This window comes from Python bivittatus, unplaced genomic scaffold (assembly GCF_059951505.1).
Source record: "Python bivittatus isolate LINGU-HERP-01145 unplaced genomic scaffold, Pbiv_v1 ctg000070_np1212, whole genome shotgun sequence".
Classification (NCBI taxonomy): domain Eukaryota; kingdom Metazoa; phylum Chordata; class Lepidosauria; order Squamata; family Pythonidae; genus Python; species Python bivittatus.
Genome location: NW_028277034.1, coordinates 36,662,630 through 36,685,378, shown reverse-complemented (window position 1 = coordinate 36,685,378; position 22,749 = coordinate 36,662,630). Strand labels below are relative to the sequence as shown.

General features: G+C 35.5%; 1 protein-coding gene across 1 annotated transcript in view; it reads left to right on the top strand.

Annotated features, from left to right (window-relative positions):
• Positions 1–22,749, top strand: part of ENPEP (glutamyl aminopeptidase) — a 52,035-nt gene that overhangs the window by 3,229 nt on the left and 26,057 nt on the right. The window contains exons 2-8 of the mRNA XM_007425820.4: positions 6,574–6,715; positions 10,085–10,216; positions 12,600–12,720; positions 15,580–15,734; positions 17,562–17,675; positions 18,931–19,065; positions 21,815–21,880. Coding sequence (XP_007425882.1) covers positions 6,574–6,715; positions 10,085–10,216; positions 12,600–12,720; positions 15,580–15,734; positions 17,562–17,675; positions 18,931–19,065; positions 21,815–21,880 — 865 coding nt within the window. The remainder of the gene's footprint in view (positions 1–6,573; positions 6,716–10,084; positions 10,217–12,599; positions 12,721–15,579; positions 15,735–17,561; positions 17,676–18,930; positions 19,066–21,814; positions 21,881–22,749) is intronic.

Sequence of the window (22,749 nt, the reverse complement as noted above, 5' to 3'; positions counted from 1 at the left end):
TAACACCAGTAAAGCATCCTTTTACTCTCTCTAACAAAGCTGTCATACACTTAGGAAAGTTAAATAATGTAAAAACACGCTTTCACCACATTTTGGTATGTACTAATGGGTACTTTGGAACATAACTTCTAATTTTGTCTGTATCAGCCTTCCCTAACCTAGCATCCATCATATGTACTGAGGCTACAGCTCCCATTATCTGCTTGCTGGGGATCCTAGGAGTTGTAGGATAGGAAATGCCTGAACAATATTATTTGGGAGGAGTAGTTTAGGTGTTCCCCAAACCAGCTAGTAGATACTACTTAGCTACTTAAATGTAGCTACTTGGGGATTGAAATGAATGTACATCCATATATATTTCTTCCATATTTAAAATATCTGTTCGTTTTCAGTATTGTTTTCAATCTATTCATATGTACACGTGGCAAGGAATAAAGCATGATTAATGTGATGGTTTGTGATAAAAGATCGGTGACAAGGACATGGAAGTTACTTGAAACAGAATGAAAATAATTATATTACAAAGTGCCACAAAAGTGTGTGGAATTATGCTAATAAGAAGTATGAAAAATAATGCTTTTTGGAATGATGAAGTAAAAAAGGCTGCGGGTGAGGGAAAATTTCATATAGGAGAACAATTGCTGTATAAATAAGGATGAGAGAAAGATATTGTATAATGTGAATAGAGAGAAAAATAAAGTTATGAAGAATATACTGAAAGAAAGCAAAGCACAGTTAAGATTAGAAGAAGGAAAATGCAGAATAATTTTGATGGAAATATTTTTTTCAGAAGTGGATGAACTGGACTTAAAGAGCTTCCAGCAGAATGAATGGAATTAAAAACAAAAGTGATTAAATTATTTTAGATAAAACTGAAGTGAGGAAATTGTGAAAGGAGCAGAGATATGGATAGAAATTTACATGGAATGGAAATCAATGGTATGAATGTTAGCATCTACAAAAATGACGGAAAAGAAGTTATCAGTGCTGGGACAATGATGAGGAATTGTAACATTGCAAGTATAAATAATGTTACTAGAGGAATGACTTGCTTATGGAATGGCTGTGACTAGTTTAACCTGTTTGTAAGTACTACATCTGTGCGAGACTAGCATAGTGTTCATTGTTGCCCTATATAAAGGGAGAAGTACCAAGACAGAATGTAAACACAACAGGGGATTAGTGTATTAAGTGTTCCCATGAAACTGATTGGAAGAATTATGACTGAAAGTTTCCAAAAGGTGACAGTGAGCCAAATTTGGCAAGTCTGGTGCAGCTTCATTTTAGTCAGGAGATATAATGGACCAGATTTTTGCTCTTCAGCAGGTCACTGAAAAACTTAAAAATATGAGAAAGAAAGTTTATTGCAAATTTGTTGATTCAGAGAAAGAATATGATAAAGTAGATAGGCTGGAATTATAGAAAATTTTGCAGAAATATGGAGTTGAGAATTGGTTTGTTGCTAAATATAATAAATATGGTACGTGATATAAGTAAAGCATGCATGAGAATTAATGGAATGCTTAGGAATGGTCCAACATTGAGCAGGGAGTAAGCAAAGTAATGTGATATCCCACTAGTTGTTTAATTCATTGATGGATAAATGTATAAAGAATGCGGTAGTATTAGACATATATTGTCCAGGGATGTGTGTGTGTGTGTGTGTGTGTATGTTTTGCATATAATGCTTTGTTGTTGCTGAGAAGCTAAATGTTAGATAAATGTTATTTATGTAATGAGGAATGTGAATATAAAAATTAATGTTTCAAAGACCATTACGTGTGTAATAGGGAAAAATGGAATGAACAATTGCAATTTACACATATGGTAAAAAATGAGAGCAAGTACATGAATTTGTGTACCCTGGCTGAATGTTTCTTGAATATGCAAAAACAAAGGGAGAATTTTTAAGTCATGTAAATACTGGTTGAAAAGTAATGGGTAGCATGTGATCTGCTGTGAAAAATGAATGTTTGTCAAAAGAAGTGAAAATGGCTATGTATAAGAATGTGCTGCTCGTTTGGGGATATGGAATAAAAACTATAGAAGTTGAATGCAAAGGGGATGAGTTATTTAAGGAATGTGTGTGATAAAATAAGAATAGGTAGAGTCAAGAAGGATGGGTGGTGTATTGGTTAGATAGAATTGGTGAGATCTTCAGAAAGCGATTGCTGACAAGTGTAGAAAGCAGAAGCAATAGATGAAGTAAATGATGTGATGGAAGCAACATGATTTCCAAGGATAGAAAGGTCTGGAGAGATATAGTGAATGGTGTTGACGTAAACATGTTTTACTTATGGTTAATTTTCTTTTCCTTATCTTATGCTTTCTTGGACTTACTGTTTCATACTCCTTTTTTGCATTCTGCATAATATTGCTTACCCTGAAAGAGAAGAGCTATATATGTGTATATATAATGTATGTATGAATGTACGTATGTATTCAGTTCTACAAGCAGATCTCTTCAGAGATGAAAGTTTTTGAGGGGCTTCCTCCATACTAAATGTATGGAGCAGGACTATATATGCGAGCTGCGGTCTGATTGCACCACACTGCCATATTATCTCCTATTTGCAAGCTATTGTAAATGGCCACCTACATGTACATAGATCAAGATGGGAAAGGCCTTCATGTGATTTAAAACCACAAAGCATGAATCATCCGTTCGCTCTGTCAAGGATGCCTTTTAGCTGAAACTTGTGAAAGTTTATTTTTGCATGGAGGTGACTGCCAACATGTTGGATTTTGTTTTAAAGAAATAAATTGGAATAAGTGCAATTTGTGTGTCTGGGGGGAGGGGGAGCTGTAAGGGTGGTTCTTACATAAAACACTCTAAAAATTTGTTTAAAATCTTGGCAGTCTTGATCTCTACAGAAGCATCCATTTTGCCTACAAATGTCATCCAGTTCTGCCAAGCAATAACTTATTATTAGCAGTTCTTTTTAAAAAAAAGTAAACAAACTTTGAAACAGAAGATCATCTAGCATGAAAACTGGTACACCTATTTGTAATTTGACAGGTTCTGCCCTCTCTTTAGTGGCTATTGCTGAAATTTCATCCAATTTAGTCTAAAAAAGGGGGTATAAATGGTTATTCCTTTAGAATATTAGACCATGTGAAACATACCACTTTGGATTTTTGAATATAGACTTAGATATAAAATATATAGTCGGTACATGTCCATATGCGGATCCTGAATTGCATACTATATTGGGATCACAGTTTGACTGAAAAACAGACTTTGGTAAAAATAAAAATAAAAAGGTAGTAATAATTTATCATTGCTTTGGTTGTGTTTATTTTGGGAACAACAGCTGAATGTAGTTACAGATGTATGCTAATAATATTCAGAATGTATTTGTGCGAGTCTCACCTTATGTTTCCCATTATTAGAGCTCAGATGTTACAGTATAATCTACAAGGACAAGATAGGTCTTTTAGAAAAGACTAGAATTTTATGGCATATTATACATTTTGAAAGTAATCTATAGTATTTCTTGCTCTAATGCCTCTGTGTTTTGTAGAATATGGATTTGGACCTAAACTTAGATTGCTTTAAATGTCTTTAATGAATTCACTAACATCTGACTGTAGGATCCCTTCTCTTTCTTCCTTAATCTGATGCAGAGAGTAAATTTAAGTATTATTAAACATTTTCAATCTGAAATTCTATTTTGAATTTCAATTTCAATATTTTCTTTACATGCTTTTTTTTTTTTGCAATAGTTTAAAAATCCTTCCCTTCTGTCATTGTTTTCCAGCAGAATCTTCCCTTCTTTCCCCTTTCCGTTCTTCTGTATGATAACAATGTATCTACTGTATTCTTTTTTTCATTTTATCCCAGATAGCTTGATTTTTTAAAGTTACATGCTTATTAGTACATATTTATTGTAATATGTTTATTTTCAAAACTCTGTGACCAACACAGACGTGATGATAAATATGAGAATGCCATTGATGTGGCTGCTTTTTCCTCTCATTGTAGGCGTTAGAGTTGCTAGGGGACATGTTGATAAACAGGGCTGGGATCAAAATATGATGAAAGGCTGTTAATCCTCTCCCTTCACAGTCTAGTCCTCCTAACAAAACTCCTCCATTCTAGAAAGGAAGCTTCTGTTATCTGAGAAAAAAACTTCCATTAACATGAATGGAGGTTTCTTTCAAGATAGCAGTTTTAGAAGATATTTTTCACTGAGACAGAAAGAAGCATGAAAGAAGGTGGTTAACCCTCCCCTCCACAACATAACATGGTCTCAATCCTGTTAGTTAGAAAATCAATTCAATCATATATGTAACAAAACTTGTAAACTTATCCAAATACCAGATTCAGCTTAATAGACTAAAGGAAGAGGGGAATAAAAAAATACTAGTAGAAAAGTTCAGATGAGGTGATCACAGAAGGAGACAAGATGTTGAACTTGGGGAAATCCTTGCCTGACTTTTTTGGATTTTTAAAATAATAATATACAGGAGTTGTTTTCTTGTTGGCTTTTAAAATGATATTTTGTATAGATTGATGCTATTTTATTTTAATGATATTGTTATGCTTTCCCACATTTTGAGTGACAAAAATTCCAGGAGGTAGTACTTGCTGAACTTTGTTTTTTGAAGAAGGTTACAGCAGTTTTAGATATTTGAGTTTATTCAGACTGAGAGTAAACACAGGAAGAGCTAAACATTCCAGTTGCCACTCAACCCCATAGGCCTGCATTGCTGTAAGCTTACAAAGCTCCTGTGTTTTTGTCCTGTGAAGCCCTAAAAGGAGTTTATCCCACCCCTTGGATGATTACTATGTGAAGGAGACATGAGGAGAACCTATTTTCACATTGTCCCTTAAAGGTAGTATTTTTTAACCATGTGCTGAGCCTCTCTGTAGAGAGACCTTTCAAAGGTTTATCTTTCCAAAACAGGAGAAGCACCATAGACAATTGTGATGATGAAGTAGAACAACACAGCATGGGAATTTTAACCCAGCTTTCTTCATTGTGTGAGTGCAAAGCAGAGAGACGATTGGAAGGCTAAAAGCTAACTAGAAAGTTGGAATGCACTCATCTATTGTTAACTGTAAAGTCTCAGCAGAGCACTACTTGGACACTCACTTGGATAACATCTAGAGAAAAGCCAGCTTAGGCATTAACATTTTCCCCAAAGCCCAAGTTAATCAGTTCTGCCCCTTGGAATATGAGATCACTGAATCTGAAAGTCCTGAATCAAGATTCCTAAGGACTAGAGTCCATGGGGTAGAGATCATTAAGAAAATAGCATCCTTGATTACCAAAGATTTCATCAAACAAATGTAATTACCATCATAGGCCAGCTGCTCGTGAGTTAGAGACATGGTGGAGTATCAGGTTCTTTAATATCCAGCACAGTCTCAGAGGCTGGGATGAAATGGGAAGGCTAGAATACTATATAAGGGTTTGGACAGCAATCAGCATTTTCCAAAACAAATTGTCTTTAGTTAAGAACTTTCCAACGTCTACAGCATTACTCTAACTTTGGAAATGGCACAACATTTTCCTGTCTTTCCTTACTCTGGCTATCTATTCCAAATTCAATTTCTAGTTCACTTTCTAGCAGGTCATCTTTGCTGGGACTGAATAGCTATAGTTCATGTTGCTATCGTTCATCAGTAAATGTTGAAAATCTTAGCTATATGTCCTATTCCAAATTTCAAGACCAGTTTTTAAACTGTGAAGCATTTAAAGAACTGGAGATCAAGTCAAGGACATTAGAACACTGGCAAATTGACTTTCAAGGCAAACTTATAAAGCTTCAGAGAAATTACAATCTATTATTTTTTCTTCCTCTTATTATTTTTTCTACATTTGTTTGGACCCTCCCCTGCTTTTATACAGTTGACAGTATTTGCAAACATGTGGTTGAAAAATTACCAACACTTTAAATTAATTGAAAAGACACATTCACTCATATTTTCTCATCGATCAATTGCCACCTCTGTACACAATGCTGTTAAGAAAAGCATAATTCAACTCTGGGTGAAGATATTTAATGTAACTTTGGAAACAGTTTTAATAACAGTTTACCTCAGTCATTTATATTCTCTGCACATAAATTGATATAAGAAATACCATCATATCAATCTTTTCCAGTAGATTTCCAGAATAACTGCTGTATCCAATATTCCAGGTTATTCAAGACAAAGACACACATGTGCGCGTGTGCATGCACACACACACACTTGCTGAAAGGGCTTGGAAGGCCAAAGCACCTGGTTTTTTATTGCAATCTTGCTTGTTACATGTGTTTATCTATCTATCTATCTATCTATCTATCTATCTATCTATCTATCTATCTATCTATCCATCCATCCATCCATCCATCCATCCATCCATCCATCCTCCTACTATTACTGTCAATATGTTGTTGAAAGCTTAGTAATATTACTTTTATAGAATTAACTCTTTGTCTTGTTTAGATATGTGGCATAAGAATCTGATATCCTTTTTTATTCAAATGAAATAAGTAAGCATTGTCCTCATTCTTCTAAGAAATTGTTCCAAATATCCATGAATAATGATTTAATGCAATTATTTTCATTCTTTTCCAAAGATACATAGCAGCCACTGACCATGAGCCAACTGATGCACGAAAATCATTTCCTTGCTTTGATGAACCAGACAAAAAAGCAACATATACGATATCTATTACTCATGAACGTGACTATGAAGTCCTATCAAACATGCCAGTGCAGGTACGTATTCTGATTGTTCCTTGATTATACACACACACACACAAACACACACACACACACACACAACCTGGTAAATCTGGTAATATATCCTGCAACTTGGGCCAATGTGTTAGGACACCCTTTCCCAATCTGACTCATCTATGTGTATCTATATACTTTTGCCAGGGAACTAATCAGACTATGTGCATACATGCATACATGCTGTCTTTGTGTGTATATGTATGGTTCTAATCATATGTGTTGTGTCTTTTCTAATGTGCATTTATTGATTTATATTTCAAATGTAGATACCGCCCATCTCACATAAATTGACTCTGGGTGGTTCACAATAAAACAGCAAAAAATATTAAAATACAATAAAAACAATATAAAATACAATGAAAATAGAATAAAAACCAAACACATACACAAATAATATCTTCCAAGATGTTGATGGTCAGTAAGATATTAACATATGGGAGAATCTTCAGGGTGCTAGCCACCCTCAGGGTTGGCTGACCTTTTTTGCGCCCCATGCCAGTGGGCAGAGCCAGGTCTTGACTGCTTTCCGGAAGGACAAGAGAGTTGGGGCCTGCCTCACCTCTTGGGGGAGAGTATTCCACAGGGCGGGGGCCACAGCAGAGAAGGCTCTCTTTCTGGACCCCGCCAGTTGACATTTTTATCAATGAGGTCCGCAGCATACCCTCCCTGCCTGACCGGGTGGGACGGGTGGATATAATGGGGGTGAGACTATCCCTCAGGTAACCCAGTCCCATGCCATGTAGGATTTATGCTTTCCCTTCTGTTTCATCTGTGTGTGCTTGTACACTAAGAAGTAGAGGGTGGGCTACATATTTTCACTCTGCTTCATGTGACCAGGGTGCCTTAGAGTGGAAAAGATGGCAGCATTCTGAGCCACTACCAACTACCTCTCCCAAGGTAGAGGGATGTTTTGGACAAAACATTTCCAAAACATTTTTTTCTTTGCATCCCCCAGCTGGCTCTGGCCATTTTCAGACTTGATATTTCTTTTCTTGGCTTTCCCATTGCCAGATTTGGCCCCTTTCTGTTCAGTTTTCAGAGAATTGTCACACTGATGGAGAGAGTCCTAATCCCCTTTCCATAATTTCTTTCCAACATTCCATTGTGTTGGAAAGAGTAAAAAGGAATGACACAATATCTTTTTCATATTAGTACTAAGGCACAATTTCCTTTTTATGGCATGGTGTTTGAAAATGCCACAGTGTAAAAGGGTAGGATCCAATGCATAACTGATTATATGTAGTTTATTTATTTCAATTTTATTATTTCAATTATACTCATGTGCACAGAGTTATGTGCTGCATTGTGGCCAATTGGCTATTGCCATATAGCTCCCACATTTTCCCTTCTCATTAAATATCAATGGGTATTTCTGGTATTGTCTTCTAAGAATGGGGAATTGAGGGAGAATTATTTCTCCCTCTTTCTCTCTTTCTGTCTCTCTGTCTCTCTCTCACACACAGAGAGATCTATCCAATATCATCACACTGATATAACAGATGCTGACTTTAATGCCTTGAATGACTGCTTACCTGGAAATAAAGCCATTTGAGCTCAATGGGATTTACTTATCAGCAGGCATACTTAGGTAATTGTAGTTAGGCTCCATAACTCATTTCTAGAAACAAAAAAGTTATGGTTTGCACATAGAAGCTTTATTTTAAAACATTTGGAATGAAGTTACTGTGAAGTAAAGAACAGAATTGATTTAATTTCTTGTTAGCTATACACTTTCTAATTACTTTTGGAAACTGTCTATTAGCCATCTTAAAGCTATTAGAACCTTCGGAATGACAAGTTTGAAAAGTCTTTATTGGGTGAGTTTATCTTCAACTCTGAACAAAAGAAAAATTAATTATAAGCTTAAGAACTTAAAGAATTTGAAATAAACAGCAAAAAGCTAAGTAAGATTTTGATCTAAGAAAGTTATAAATGGATTAAGGGTCCAGATAAATTTAGAATGTTGAATTTTAATATAAGATTTTGGAATTAACTATAAAAATAAACAACTTCTCAAGGGAAACAGACTTATTTTGGCTATCCTGGCTTTTGCAAGCCATAACAAATGATAAGTGATGATTTGAGTAACTGAACACTAGAGAGGACTAAAGGTTTTAAACAGAAGAAAAAAAACATAAGCCTGTTCTTGATGTTAGTTGATACTGGGACTTATAAAATCACACAAAATGTTACATCAGAAATATTAAAGGAGATCTTTGAAGAATGGAGCCAGAAATTAGAACTACAATATTAATGCTGTCAGTAATGATGTTTGCTTCTGTGGATAGACTATGTCTAAAAGACGTTAATGAAGGAATGATAGATGTGGAACAAATTTTATCTGGCAAGAGAGAGAAAGTACAGAATGTGGAACTACAAATGACAGGCCAAGAGAATGATTTGGAAAAGGACACTTTACTGGATATACAGAAGAAACTGCCTGAAGTTTTAAAAATTAAAAGGGAAATACAAACAATAAACCAAGAAAATGACCTGGAAAATGTTTTCTTATTGGATCTACGAAAGAGCCTTGTTAAAGCTTTGAAAAAATCTGTGTGATGGGATAAAGAAGAATTGAAGAGAAATTAAATCCTACAACAATATTTGATTGAATTAAAGTTTAAGACTGTTAAAAGTAAAGAAAGGAATATAAAGTTGGTTTATTTGATCAAGGTTAAAATAAGACTTTTTTTTTTTTTTACAATGTTCTGGGAAATCTTTATGGACTTTTTGCTGACACCAGGATTGAAACCTGATGTTTTATGGATTTGCTTATAGATAAGGGTAGGATATGGGATGAAGAGATATCTGTTTAACTTTATAGGGAGTGAATAATTATTAAATTTGTTTATACTTATTGTGATGAAGGTTGGAAGTCACTTCTTTATATATTTCTTTTCTTTTCTTTTTCTTTTTTCCTGCACTTTTTCTTTTTTCCATCCATTCTCTTCCCTTTCTCTAAGTTTAGTTTGTTTAGTTTTTGGTACTGTAATTAAAATTCTTAATAAAAATTATATTCAAAAGGAAAAAAAAAGTCTTGTAAGCTAGTAAAAGCAATCATGCAGGAAAATTCTACTCATCAATGTTCTGGCAACAAAAAAGGGATAATCTTGGTAAGGCATACCATAAATGAGATGCAAAATTCAGAGGATCACTAGATAACAACAGAGAGATACAGAAAACTGAATTAGATGTAGTCCAAATTCCAAGAAGATTAACAATGAAAAAGATCACATTTCTTGATTTCATTCTGTACATAAAAGAATCATAACAGACAGTTGTTTACTTTACAGAAATGCTTCATTTGTAACCACAGGGATTTAATTTTTCCACACTTTTATTCCCCAGAAAACAGATTCATTATCTAACGGCTGGACAAAGACGACATTCATGAAATCTGTCCCAATGAGTACTTACTTGGTGGCCTGGGCTGTGCACCAGTTTGCATATACAGAAAGAATTTCATCTCGTGGAATTCCAGTAAGTTGTAGGTTGGTTGTTTTTGCAATCTTTCTAAAGGAAGTTTTGCTTTGCAAAATGAAAAGCAAACTGAGTAATTTTCCCCTGCCTCTGTTAACAGTAATTTTTGCCTCAGTTTCTCCATCTGCAAAAGGAGATCACATCATTTTCTGCTTAATTGTGCTGTTTTACAAAATTCTCTTACAGTCATGCTGTAAAGCTTTAGTAAAGACTTTGTAGCTTTGAAACATGCCTTTCTTCGAATTATATAATTATGCTAAATTTTGAGAAGATAGTTGAAGCTCTTTTTTTATCTAAGGATCTGAATGAAATAATGGCTTCAGAGTAAATGTGAAATAAAACTTCGTCTAAATATAATACATTGTGAAGAGTGTTCTAATATTCATCTACCAGCCTTGAAAAGAAACCACTCCCTTATATGAGCCACCAAGCACACTACAGCCTACCAAATATGTGTGGTGATCTGACACAATAGGTGGCAGCATTTAGCCAAGCTTGGCTGATTCCCACCCCCCACTCCCACCAAGCAGGGCCTGACCTGGATGTTACTTGGATGGAGAAAGCAATAAGAAGGCCTAGGCTAGGTTGGGAAATTGAAAAACATCTTAGGAGAAGGCAAACCATTTCTGTATTGGCAATAAACATACAGGGATGTTCCGCTGTGTTCAACAAGAGCTGAGCCTCACTCAGAAGGAATTTTCTTTTAAATGCTTTGCATCCTTTCCAATTTGGGGAACCATTCAAAGTCTTGGTTTTAACCTAAAAAGTCCTATGTGACTCAGCTCCCAGATATCTTCAGGACCCCCACCTTGGGAAACACAGCCTTACTCCCAGGGACCTAATGGCACCTACTCCTGCAACCTTCTAGAAGGAAGCTAAAATGGAACTCTTTGATGGGATCTTGAAGTTATGATTTGCTTCCCTATAGATTAAGGTTGATCTCAAGGTTATAGCTACTGATATTTTATTATCCTGTTGATATTGTTGCTTGTTTTTTAGATTTTAAATTGGATTTTATTTATTTTTGGTTTTATTTATACTCTAGGCCAGTGTTGTCCAAACATGGCCACTTTAAGATGAGTGGACTTCAACTGGGGAATTCTGGCTGGGGAATTCTGGGAGTTGAAGTCCACTCATCTTAAAGTGGCCAAGTTTGGACAACACTGCTCTAGGCCATCACGAGTTAATGTGATTTGGTAGTATCTAGTAGATGGCAATCACAAGATATCTGTCAAGGTTGTGATGAGCTGCCAGACCATTTGGATGAAAAGATAAATAGTAAGGTTTCCTTCAAATCAAATTCCACCCCCATGACATCATGCTAGGCTTAAAAGCTTAGTTTCTTCTAATAGATATGTGTACAAGGGATACACGCTGGTCTTCCAAATCCCTGATAACTCTTTTTGCTTCTCTGTGTGAGATGAAAAATTGGTAGAAATGTCAGTGAAGCAGATTTCAATGAAATAATAGGATAAACTTCCAAATATGTGAGCCTACTTTGGATGCCCTTTCAATATTAAAATAGAGCCTGGCATTGAGAAGGAGTCAGATGACTTCCTCAATCCCTTTCACTTCTTTGATTCTCTACTCAAGACCACATCGAGCAAACATTTGGTACCTGAGACTATGTTTTCCTTCAGTTCAGATCCACACTTTCTGAATCTAAATAAGGCAGAGGCCCCAAATTGTCTTTTAATAGTATCTTGTTCAAATAGGTTACTCTAGTGCAGTGTTTCCCAACCTTGGCAGGCTTAAGATGTGTGGACCTCAACTCCCGGAATCCCAGCCAGCATGGAGTTGAAGTCCACACTTCTTAAACCTGACGAGGCTGAGAAACACTGCTCTAGTGTTTCGATATTGCACCTTACCAAACATTGGCTATTGGAAGAATGAGATTGATTCATGCAAACTCTTTTCTCCTTTAGTGAAGGTTATGTTGACAGAAGAAATGTCATGCTGTCATCTAAAGCAGAGAAATGAACTCTCACAGTATTGAAATTTTTTTAGACTTTTCAGAGAATTTAATATTATCTGTGGCTACTTTGATATATTTTATGCTTGGGTGTTGTATTAAATGCAAGATGCTGAGTACATCAGTTAATAAATAACCCACAGAGATAACCCGTTATGAAAGTCCAACTTTCAATTATGCATACAGGACTAGAACATTTTCTAATTAAGGATACTAACAATAAACCTGTTAAGATATGTAATTTTACTGCCTTGAAAAAATAATATTACTTGTCTTTAACTTAACAGCTCCACTTAAATAATTTCAAGAAGGTGCTTCTTGCATAGTTTAGCTTTCAGAAGATGAAGTAACCTGAACAAAGATGGCATCAAGATAGAATATCTCTGATAACATCTCTACATTGTTTTACAGCTCCGCATTTATGCCCAGCCACAGCAGATAAAAACAGCTGAGTATGCAGCAAATGTAACTAAAGTTGTATTTGATTACTTTGAAGATTACTTCAGCATGAACTATTCTCTTCCAAAATTAGGTAAATTTCTATTCCTGATTTTTTTAATGAATGTAAAAGTTTTGTTTCCAGTTTATGTGTAATCTGAAAATTATATGCAAGGATGAATAGCTGGCATTTGGTTGCTTACTTTATATTCCAGCCTCACTGTCATGTTTTTATAGACATCCAATTATTGGTCCATATCAACAAGTATGGTCTGCTCAGATAGATCTGTCTCTTTCCAAGCAGTTTTAATCTGCATTTCTATGCTGGTGGAGAAATAAGCTGACCAAAGTGAAAACAATGGAAACAATTTTCAGGCAGAATCTTTAGATCAGGACAAGCAATGCGAAGGAAGGCATTCAACCATAGCTGATTGTTATGACTGAACTTTGGGTAGTTTATAGATGTGGGTCCCACTTACTGTACTTCATTGCCATGTTCTGGCAAATAATTTAAAATTGTAGTGCCAACAAATCATTTATAATGTTTTGAATATGAATAGTAAGCAAGAGCTTGTGAACTGTGAAAAGGAGATTCTATTGGGGACTCTGGTTATAACTTTTGATGATGCACGGATGATGTCCATTGCTGAAGAATGAAGATGGTTAAATGTATCCCTATCTTCTGTAGGATGAAAATATAGGAAACTAGAAAACAATTACCCAAATGTTGATGATAGGGCAAAATTATGTCACTCTGTGAATATTGATAAAATAATGGTTTAATTACTTAAAGAGTTTATAAAAAATAAGTTATGTGAGATCAGCCTTCTCCTCGTCCTTGATAACATTATTAGTTTGGTATATGAACACAGTTTTTTTTTTTTTTTTTGTCCTCATGAAAATATGTGACAAAGTTAACTATAATATATTTGTTGACAAAATGATGAATTACAGGTGATGGCTCTTCATCAAGCCAGAAGGGAGGTCTTGGCTGGCAAACTACCCAAAAACTTGCAACACTTTTATAAATGCTATGGTCAATATAAAAGAAAAGCTTATCATATCTCCATTGAATTGGATGGAATCTACTCCTAAGAAGAATTTATAGGAATTTTTAAATATGTTTTACATCCTTTACACCCTAGATATTTTTATTTATACGTTTGTGACCACCCAGTAAAGGACACTTTAGAAGTTTTTTAAATAAATAAAATAGTTCCTGTGAGGATGAAATAAATTTTAGCAAGTGCTGAATTAACTGTGATAGATATAAATATAATTGAATTAAAAATGTATATCAGCTACCTGTTGAGAAACTCATGTTGAACAACAATAAAGAAAACATTGGGGCTTCAAGCTGTTTAGATCCAAGGTTCATGCTTTAAGTTTGTCCTTCTGAGAAGCAGTTTGACTTCCAAGGTAGACCAGGTAGCAGTATTGTAAGCCCTCCAAGGATTCTAGAGTCCATCACTTTCATTTGAAGAAATATTGATTACCTGCCATGAAGACATGCTCCTGCATGTTGTGGTGAATAGAACCAGATGTGGTTCATTACATGTGGATTTAGTTTATTAATTTGTCAATAAATATTTCTGAGCCCCATTTACAAAATCCCTTTTCAACCTAATCACAGGAAGAGTCTATAGAAATTAGTTTGGCATTAAACACAAATCAGTGAAAAGTATTACCATGTGTGTGTGGCGGAATGTGGAAAGATTGCCTGCTTACTACATACTACATTTAAAGCTGTGCGTCTGATTGCAAAACCCTGTTTTGCAATATAGATTATGTGCATTTCCCAACTCCCATTTCTTACACATTATCTAATTTGACTAAACAGTTTAAACTTCATATTAAAAGGGTTTATGCCCTTTTAATATTAAGTTTACAATAGAACCATGAAATGACTCACTTTCATTAAAGGCTGTAAGAGGTCCCATTACTTGCTCTATAGTATTTGCTCATGTGACATTCAAGCTTCAGTTCAGGGTGGGGTTACTCAGCATATGTGCAGTGCTACACACATATTGCTCCAAAGAAGTAACATTAGGGGTTACGTTCATCATCCATCTTGTCCTTCCATATGTGTTTCTGGATTTCTCTGAGAGCAGATTTGTAAATTCTTGGCCTGGATAGCTACACCAAACAGCCCTGTTATGTCTCACTTCCCTTAGTTAAAAAAAAAAAATCCATGCAGATAAATCTCTTTTTTGAGACACACATCTGAAAAAGAATATATGTTTCTCAAAGTTATATCTAGAAGCAATACTTTGTTTTAAATAACTTTTATGAGGGGAATTTTATATTTTAAAATGACATCATATACATTAATTTAAAAAAAGGTTTTGCAGTTTTATTTAGAGAAAATTATATATAAAAGTTGTTGTATATTAGGGAAAGCTATGAATGAAAATTTGTAACAGTGACTGGGAAACTACCTAATGATGCAGACAGTAAAATGGATTAATTTTATACTGATCCTTATCATTGCCCTTAACTTCAACATAACAGAATATAATAATTATATTACTATTATTATCATCCTTGATTGCCTCTTACGTTAGTTCTTCCTGCTCTCTCTGTTCCTGCTGGACACATTCTACTGTAAATCTCATTCATTGGTTGGGAAGGTGGACAGGTAGATAGATACACTCATGGAGAGGCACCATATTTCATACACCATTTGCAATCTTTCAGTTATGTTCTCACCCTTAAATCTATAGGCTCTCTAGAATGTTATGCATGGTTGTGTCTACGTTGCCTTGGTGGAAAGGTAAAATGGAAAGGAATGGAACTGATTCTTAAGTATTATCCTATCATTCCTGGCACTGAGTTTCTGAGTTGCAGACACACAAGTAGCTATTGTCAGTTCTCTGAGAGGCAGATGTTCTGTGACTGGAGGGAGATGAAGGAGCTTGAGCAACTAAGTAAACATCTTTCTTGTTCCATTTAGACGAAATAGCAATTCCAGATTTTGGCACTGGGGCCATGGAGAATTGGGGGCTGATCACTTACAGAGAAACTAATCTCCTGTATGATTCACAAGAATCTGCTGCTTCCAACAAGCAAAGAGTGGCAGCTGTGGTTGCCCATGAAGTTGTTCATCAGGTACAGTTTACTGAATATTGTTATCAACAAGAAACCAAAATACAGTATTTCATTCAAGGAAATTACAATGTGCTTATCCCATAAATAATTTTCAACATCTGTTTGCTTCTGAGTTATAAAATAATTGGATTGATTTGATGTTTCAGATATATTTCACAAACAGGTTTCATCCCATCGTCTATCAATATTTTAGTTGTTGGATGGGGGTTTACTGTTGGCCTAAACCTGTAGCTATCCCTCAGTTCCTATGTATAAATCATGCTAAATTGCAAGAGTTGTGCTATTTATTGAAAAAGTTATTTTACTGTGTAGTGTTATTGTTACTGTTTATTATTTTTCTGTTGCTATCCAAACGCACCGTTGATCTTGCTGTTTGTCACCGAAGACAAATTCCTTGTATATATTTTATACTTGGTCATTAAAGTATTTTGTATTTTTGTATTTGTATAGGGATTCTTTTCTCTTGGCCCTTCATCTCACAAAGGAGGGTAAAAGAAAAATGTGTGAAAAAATTACACTGATTTCAGCAACATCTCAGTTTAGCAGCACAACTTCTTCACCATTATGGACAACTGCTTCCAACCACCATTTACAATATAACCACTCAATAAGATTGCATCAAAATTAATTAAAGCAAAACCTTAATGGTTTAAAGTAAAACCTTAATTATTTAACAGGTGCTTTAAACAATTATCTTAACGTTAGGCATACATTTTCAGATGAAATGTGTGTGTTCTGAGAAACCTCATCAGACTTTTAAAGGATAACATTTATGATCCTGTATCAAACACTGTGTTTTCAAAATTATTGTCTATCTTTTATTTTTTATCTGAAGCATTTTCATCCCACCTTTTGCCAAAGAGCTTTCAAAGTAGGATATTTCAGTTAGAGTTATTTTATTATCATTTTAAAAGGAAGATGCTTTTCAAAAGGGCTGAATTGAGTTGTCAATAAACCACTGGAAAAGCTTAGTTTTCCCCCAAACTGTTCTGACAACATCGTGAGCAGTTCAATTGCTTTGAGTTCTGATTATCTTTCTTTCCATTATTATAACTAGAGGTTGCCAAATTTCAGTAACGTGACACATTGACAATGGAAATGAAAAGACCCACGCCTCCTTATTATAGTCATGTTTGAGTTGAAGCACAATGTTCAGGAACATGGAAGGAGAAGGTGCTGATTTCTAATATGATAAATCATCCTCCCAAGGCAGCCAATATTAAACAAAGCTAGTTGCAAACATGCAAACCATAAAGCTTCAATAATAAAGCACCATAATTGCAGCTGCCCTACAATACGGGCAAGTAACAATGGTTTGGCTTGGTATTTGAAACTCCTAAGAGAACGCAGGAACTTTTTCATTTCAGATGATGAAGTTTTGCCACCCAAAATGTCCAGTTCTCAGCTATTACCCACCTAACCTCAAAACTCAAGCTCTTGGAAAAAACAGGCCTCAGCATATTGCCCACTTCAGAAAGTAGTACATCATTCTTCAGATACTTTAATCCCAAGATACAACCTTTTTAATACAAGGTACACCTTAATAAAACACCACAGACAAGTTGAAGATAAGGTAGGACTATCGGATATGGGCTGGAAAAATCCAGATGATCACTGGAAGAGACGCAGAAAACTCTAATCCGTTCCTTCCACCTACTGACATCTAGATTTTTTGCAGCCCCTGTCTGAGTTGTCCTTGTGTTAATTCTTTTCCGGCAAAAAGAGAAAAAGTCTTGTGTAATATCTAAACAGCTGTGTTATGGACAATATGCTCTTTATCTTCCTATTCACAAAAATAATGCTGTTTGCTTCTTTGACTAACTATAGTGGTTTGGAAATATTGTGACCATGGATTGGTGGGATGACTTATGGCTAAATGAAGGATTCGCCAGTTTCTTTGAGTTTATGGGTGTAAACGCTACAGAAAAAGATTGGCAAATGGTAAGAATTCATGTCCTTGTATAATTATAGAATGTGAATAGAGGCAGTGTTACTCATGTTTCATGTACATTTTAGCCCAAGGATTTTGATAGAAATGGTTTTTCCAAAGATATAAGGGTTCAATAAAATCAGTTTTGAAACCCCATGTTGTACTCCCCAACCAGTGACTTCTATTCTTTTTAATGAATTTATTTCTAGTGTAGTGCTGATCATAGAATACTGATCATTGTTGAAAATCAGCCTATATTAGAGAGTACGTAGTAGAATTGTGCTTCTCAATAGTCCATCCAGGACTATAGGAGTCAGGCATTTAGCTGAGTTGTAGAATCCTCCAGCAGGGGCTTTGGGGTTTACTGTTTTATAGAATAGCTATAATAGGCTTCCCCAGTCTAGCTACCCTCCAGCTACATGGATCTCCATCCCCAGAATTCTCATAAAGGACCATACTTACTAAGGAATTCTGAGAGTTGAAAGTATCAAGGCTGGAGGAAACTGCTCTAAAATATCTACAGAGACATTCCTTTCTAATAATTTAAATGAGATACACCTCTTAAATATTAAGTATGGCTACTGCTCAACAGATGATAGCTATTAGCTGGCCTTATTTGAATTCAGAAGCAATGTAGATTTGGTTAGTACTTGATTGGGGAACTGCCCAGAAATATCAGGGCTATACGCTAGATGAAAAGTTTAAAAACATCCTGGAAGAAAACAGTGGCAAACTACTTTTGAACTGCTGCCAAATAAACTGAATGGTTTTATCTGGTCACCAGGAGTTCAGCTCAACTCAAGGGAGGTATTTTTGTTTTTATGGGGGATAGGTTTCATTAACTTATTCAGCTCTGGGATATGAGATTTAGTAGATTCAATCTGTAAATTTTCCTCTGTGAAAGTTATCAAATTTGGTGATAGAAAAACAGCTTGGCTCAAATATTAGCTAATTTTTCATTACCACAAGATGTAGTGATGTTATCCTAGATAGGGTAACGCAAAATTCTGGAGAAAAACAGGAAAGTGGGCAGCACTAATTACATCTTTTTGACTATTTATTTCTTTGTTCTTTAGCCTGTTGATTAGCTAGCTATCAATCCAAAACTGGAACTTTCTTTTTATCCCATGATAAGGTGAGATTGACATTTGGCATTCTTTTGTTAGGGATGATGTGCTACTCATTCTTCATGATTAGCCTGCTTTTAGCTAATTAAGTAAATCATTTTGGGGAATAATTATTTATTCCCCTTTTTTTTCTCCACAGCTGGACCAAATTTTAATTGATGACCTATTCCCTGTGCTGAAGGATGATTCTTTGCTTTCATCTCACCCTATTACAGTGAATGTGTCTTCTCCTGATGAAATAACTTCTGTATTTGATGGCATATCCTACAGCAAAGTAAGGAAGAGCTTAAGTTTCCCCATATAATTGGGAGAAAAGAAGATAAAAATGTATAGTGTTGGAGCCAATTCAGTGAACTTAGGGAAAAACCAGGAGATGGACCTTGTGGGATATAGATGTTACACCTGTATTCTGTGTGTGTACCTACACTATGTGGAGCTACAATTTAGTGCAGGAGAGATGAAGACGTTGTTTTTCTTAAGTAGCAGAGGAATGCAATACAGAAAGTACCTGGGGCAAAAATTAAATGCATAACCTTGATATCCTGCACTGTAATTTCCATCACTTAATTATCTGCAAGAGCACAGCATCCAAGCCAATATACATTATAAGCAGTGACACACAGGGAATGGTAAACTGATCATTATCAAATGACAATGATTTTATACCTTGTGTATATGGTTCCTACTTCTTGATTTTTTTCATACTGTGTGAGTGGGTGTCTATACAATACATCAATAGTGAATGATACAACTTAGATGTAAGTGACCTTGTCTCTTTGCAATAGCCATGTCTTCCTCTCACTACTTCACCATATAATTCAGGGGAAGCGGCCGTTTAAATGGAAATTCACATTCATAGCCAGCCTCTTGAATATGTATTTGGGACTTTGATATCCAAGCTCAAGGTATGAAAAAAAGAAGGAAATGGTCTGAAATTTATAACTGATGATACGATTACCAGTTACAAAATTTATGCAATGCAGCCTTCATCTGGGTTGCAGATTACGGTCCAATCATATAAGCTTTACTCGTGTCCAGGCACGGATCTCCACTCATGTTGGCTGGATTATCCACATACTTCGTACAGGCTGAAATCACACAGCTGGGTTGCATTGTGGCAAACAACGTTGCTTACAAACCTTTTGGACATCCAATTATCTATTTTTAACATTAGGAAGGTATCTTGTATCAAATCAGAGTGCTTACATCAATGTTGCTTATGCTGATCATGAACAGATCTCCAGAATCTCAAACAAACTTGGCAGTGCCAGAGATTGAACTTAGGACTTTCAGTATGCAAAGCATGTATTTGCCACTGAACTCTGACACTTTTCTCATTGGATTGCTTCAAGTTGGAGCGGAGATGGGGAAACAAAGCCACTGACCGTAAGCAGATGTGTAAGTTGGCACAAATGGCTGGAATCAGCATGCCAAATGGAGCTGGCTCATGTTTATCAGACAATATCTTCACTAATACTATGCCCCAATATATCCTCGAATTCCAAAATGTTTTCTTCCCATTTGAAAGAGGTTTCTGCTTTTCTGTGCCTCATTCTCAGGGTTCATTTAAGTTTATTTTGTGCTTACTGAATGGTTGTAAGGTGTCAAGAAGAGTGCTTCTGTTATTTTCTATTACATATCTTTCTGTGATCCTGAAGCTTCCTTGGCTGTCCCCACTTCCCTATCTGTTAAAGTTCCATAGAAGTACGTTCCTCATGATACCATCATCTGAGGTTTAATTGAAACTAAACAACCCTGTGACCCGTTGGGTCATCCTTTGAGAAACACGTAGTGCAGTCTGATGTGACCAGAATGAACATTAAATTTTAGGGTGACTATATTTTTTTTTACCCCAATGCTGGATGGTCCTGTGATCATCCAAGTAGAAAAATAAATGTAGTGATAAATGAACTTCAATAATAAGTCAATATTTACTTACCTAAACAAATAAACAGAATGACTACAGGCGGGCAAAAAAGCAGTGGGAGCTGGAGTGACTTCTAACTTCCTGCTGGCTTCCCCCCTGACTTTGCTGGCAGGGACTGTCAGAAATCACATGACTGTGGGGATGCTGCAACAGCCACAACTTTGTGAATAAAACTGGTGTGAACATCATGGAAATTTCAATTCTACAGGAGTAATGGGTCCTGGATTTTTTTTCACATTCTTTAAATTAGTGGATTTTAGGCACCTTGATTCAAAAATTGTTGTACCATTTGGGCAAAAGGTACAAACAGACAAACAGATAAACACAATGAGAGTTTTAGTAGTATGCAGATGTGGGAAGCCAGGGAACTTGCAGATGGCTGGAAAGATGATTGTACCAGTGAAAGACAAGACAGTCACCTGCACACAGACATGCTGTATGCTCACTTGATGACAATAATCCTGTCCTTCATCTGTGAGAATTGCACTGAAAAGTTCTCCTTAGAGCTGGAGTCAAAGTAGAAGCAATCTTCAGCACAATACTGGTATCCACATATAACAGTTAAAATAATTTTGAGCAAAGCTATGCTTTTTTTTGGTATTCATCTAGTGAAGTCTGGAAGCTAGAAATTTCAACAGACCAGAATTTCTGGGTATATTAGTTTTTGTCAACATTTTCCAAAATTTAAATGACAGAGTCCACGTGAAGCCACAAAAAACCAACGAGGGCTTGGGTTGTACAGTTTGGGGCTGGACGGTAAACTTTTATATCATATGTGCTTCTATAAAGACATTTAGGGTAAGATTTCAACAAATGGCTGGGAACTGAAGCTTGGCTCATTCTTGGTTACATTTGTTCTCAGACTGGGAGGAGAAGACCTATGAGGGAAGAAGAGCAGTTTATTAGTGCAAAGAATGACTAATACTACGTATGTGTTGCTGGATTGCACAGAAATGGGGAGAGTATACATTATCAGTGTGTTTTATTCAAGCATGCTGGTGTAGCTTGCTTGTTTGTTTGTTTTTCCAAACACCCTGAATAGAAATTGGTATATAAAGTGCTATTTATCAATACTATCAAATCTCTGTCTATCTAGGGAGCATCAATTCTCAGAATGCTTGAAGACTGGATCACACCAAATAACTTCAGCACTGGATGTCAGGTATATGATCTGCTAAGATGGATGCACAGCAAATGTTTAATAATTTGAGGCTGTACATTTTTCCCTGGGGGTAATTATTGGGCTTTAGACATGAATGAACAAACTTTGAGGACTATGTGTGAAGCACAGCATAGGACAACCTTCCCTAACCAGTGCCTTTCACACAAGTTTGGATTAAAGGCCCCAGAATTCTCTTTTTATATAGTAATTTTATTAAAAATTACAATTATGACAATAAAAACTACAAGAAATACAAACTAAAAGAAAAAGAAAAGAAAGGGAAAAAAAGGAAAAAAAATAGAAGGTGCCGAAAAGAAAAAAAGAGAAAAAATAGGAAGAAAAATAAAAAAGAAGGAAAAAAATAAGAATATCGTAAAGAAAAAGAAAAGAAATTATATATTTACCCCTTCATCATAACAAGTATAAACAATTTTAGTAGCTTATCACCTTCTCTTAAAATACAACAAATGATCTCTTCTACCCATATCTCATATCTTATCTATAAAGAAATCCACAAAGCCTCATCATTTCAGTCCTGATGTCAGCAAAAGTCCATTAAGGGTTACCAGAGATAACAATGTATTTTAACCTTGATCAAATACACCAACTGTATATGCCTTCTTTTTACTTGTAAGAATCTTGATCGTTAATCCCTTCAAATACTGTCCTAGAACTTGATTTCTTTTCATTTTTTCTTTGTCCCTTCTCACAAAATTCTTCAAAGCTTTAACTAGCCTCTTTTGTAAATCCAGTATAGGAAAATTATCCAGGTCACTTTCTTGGTGTGTTATTTGTATATCCCTTTGTCAGGCCCAGCCCAAGAACAACGATGAAGCAGTCCAGTCAAGTACAGTTCCTTTATTTGCTTA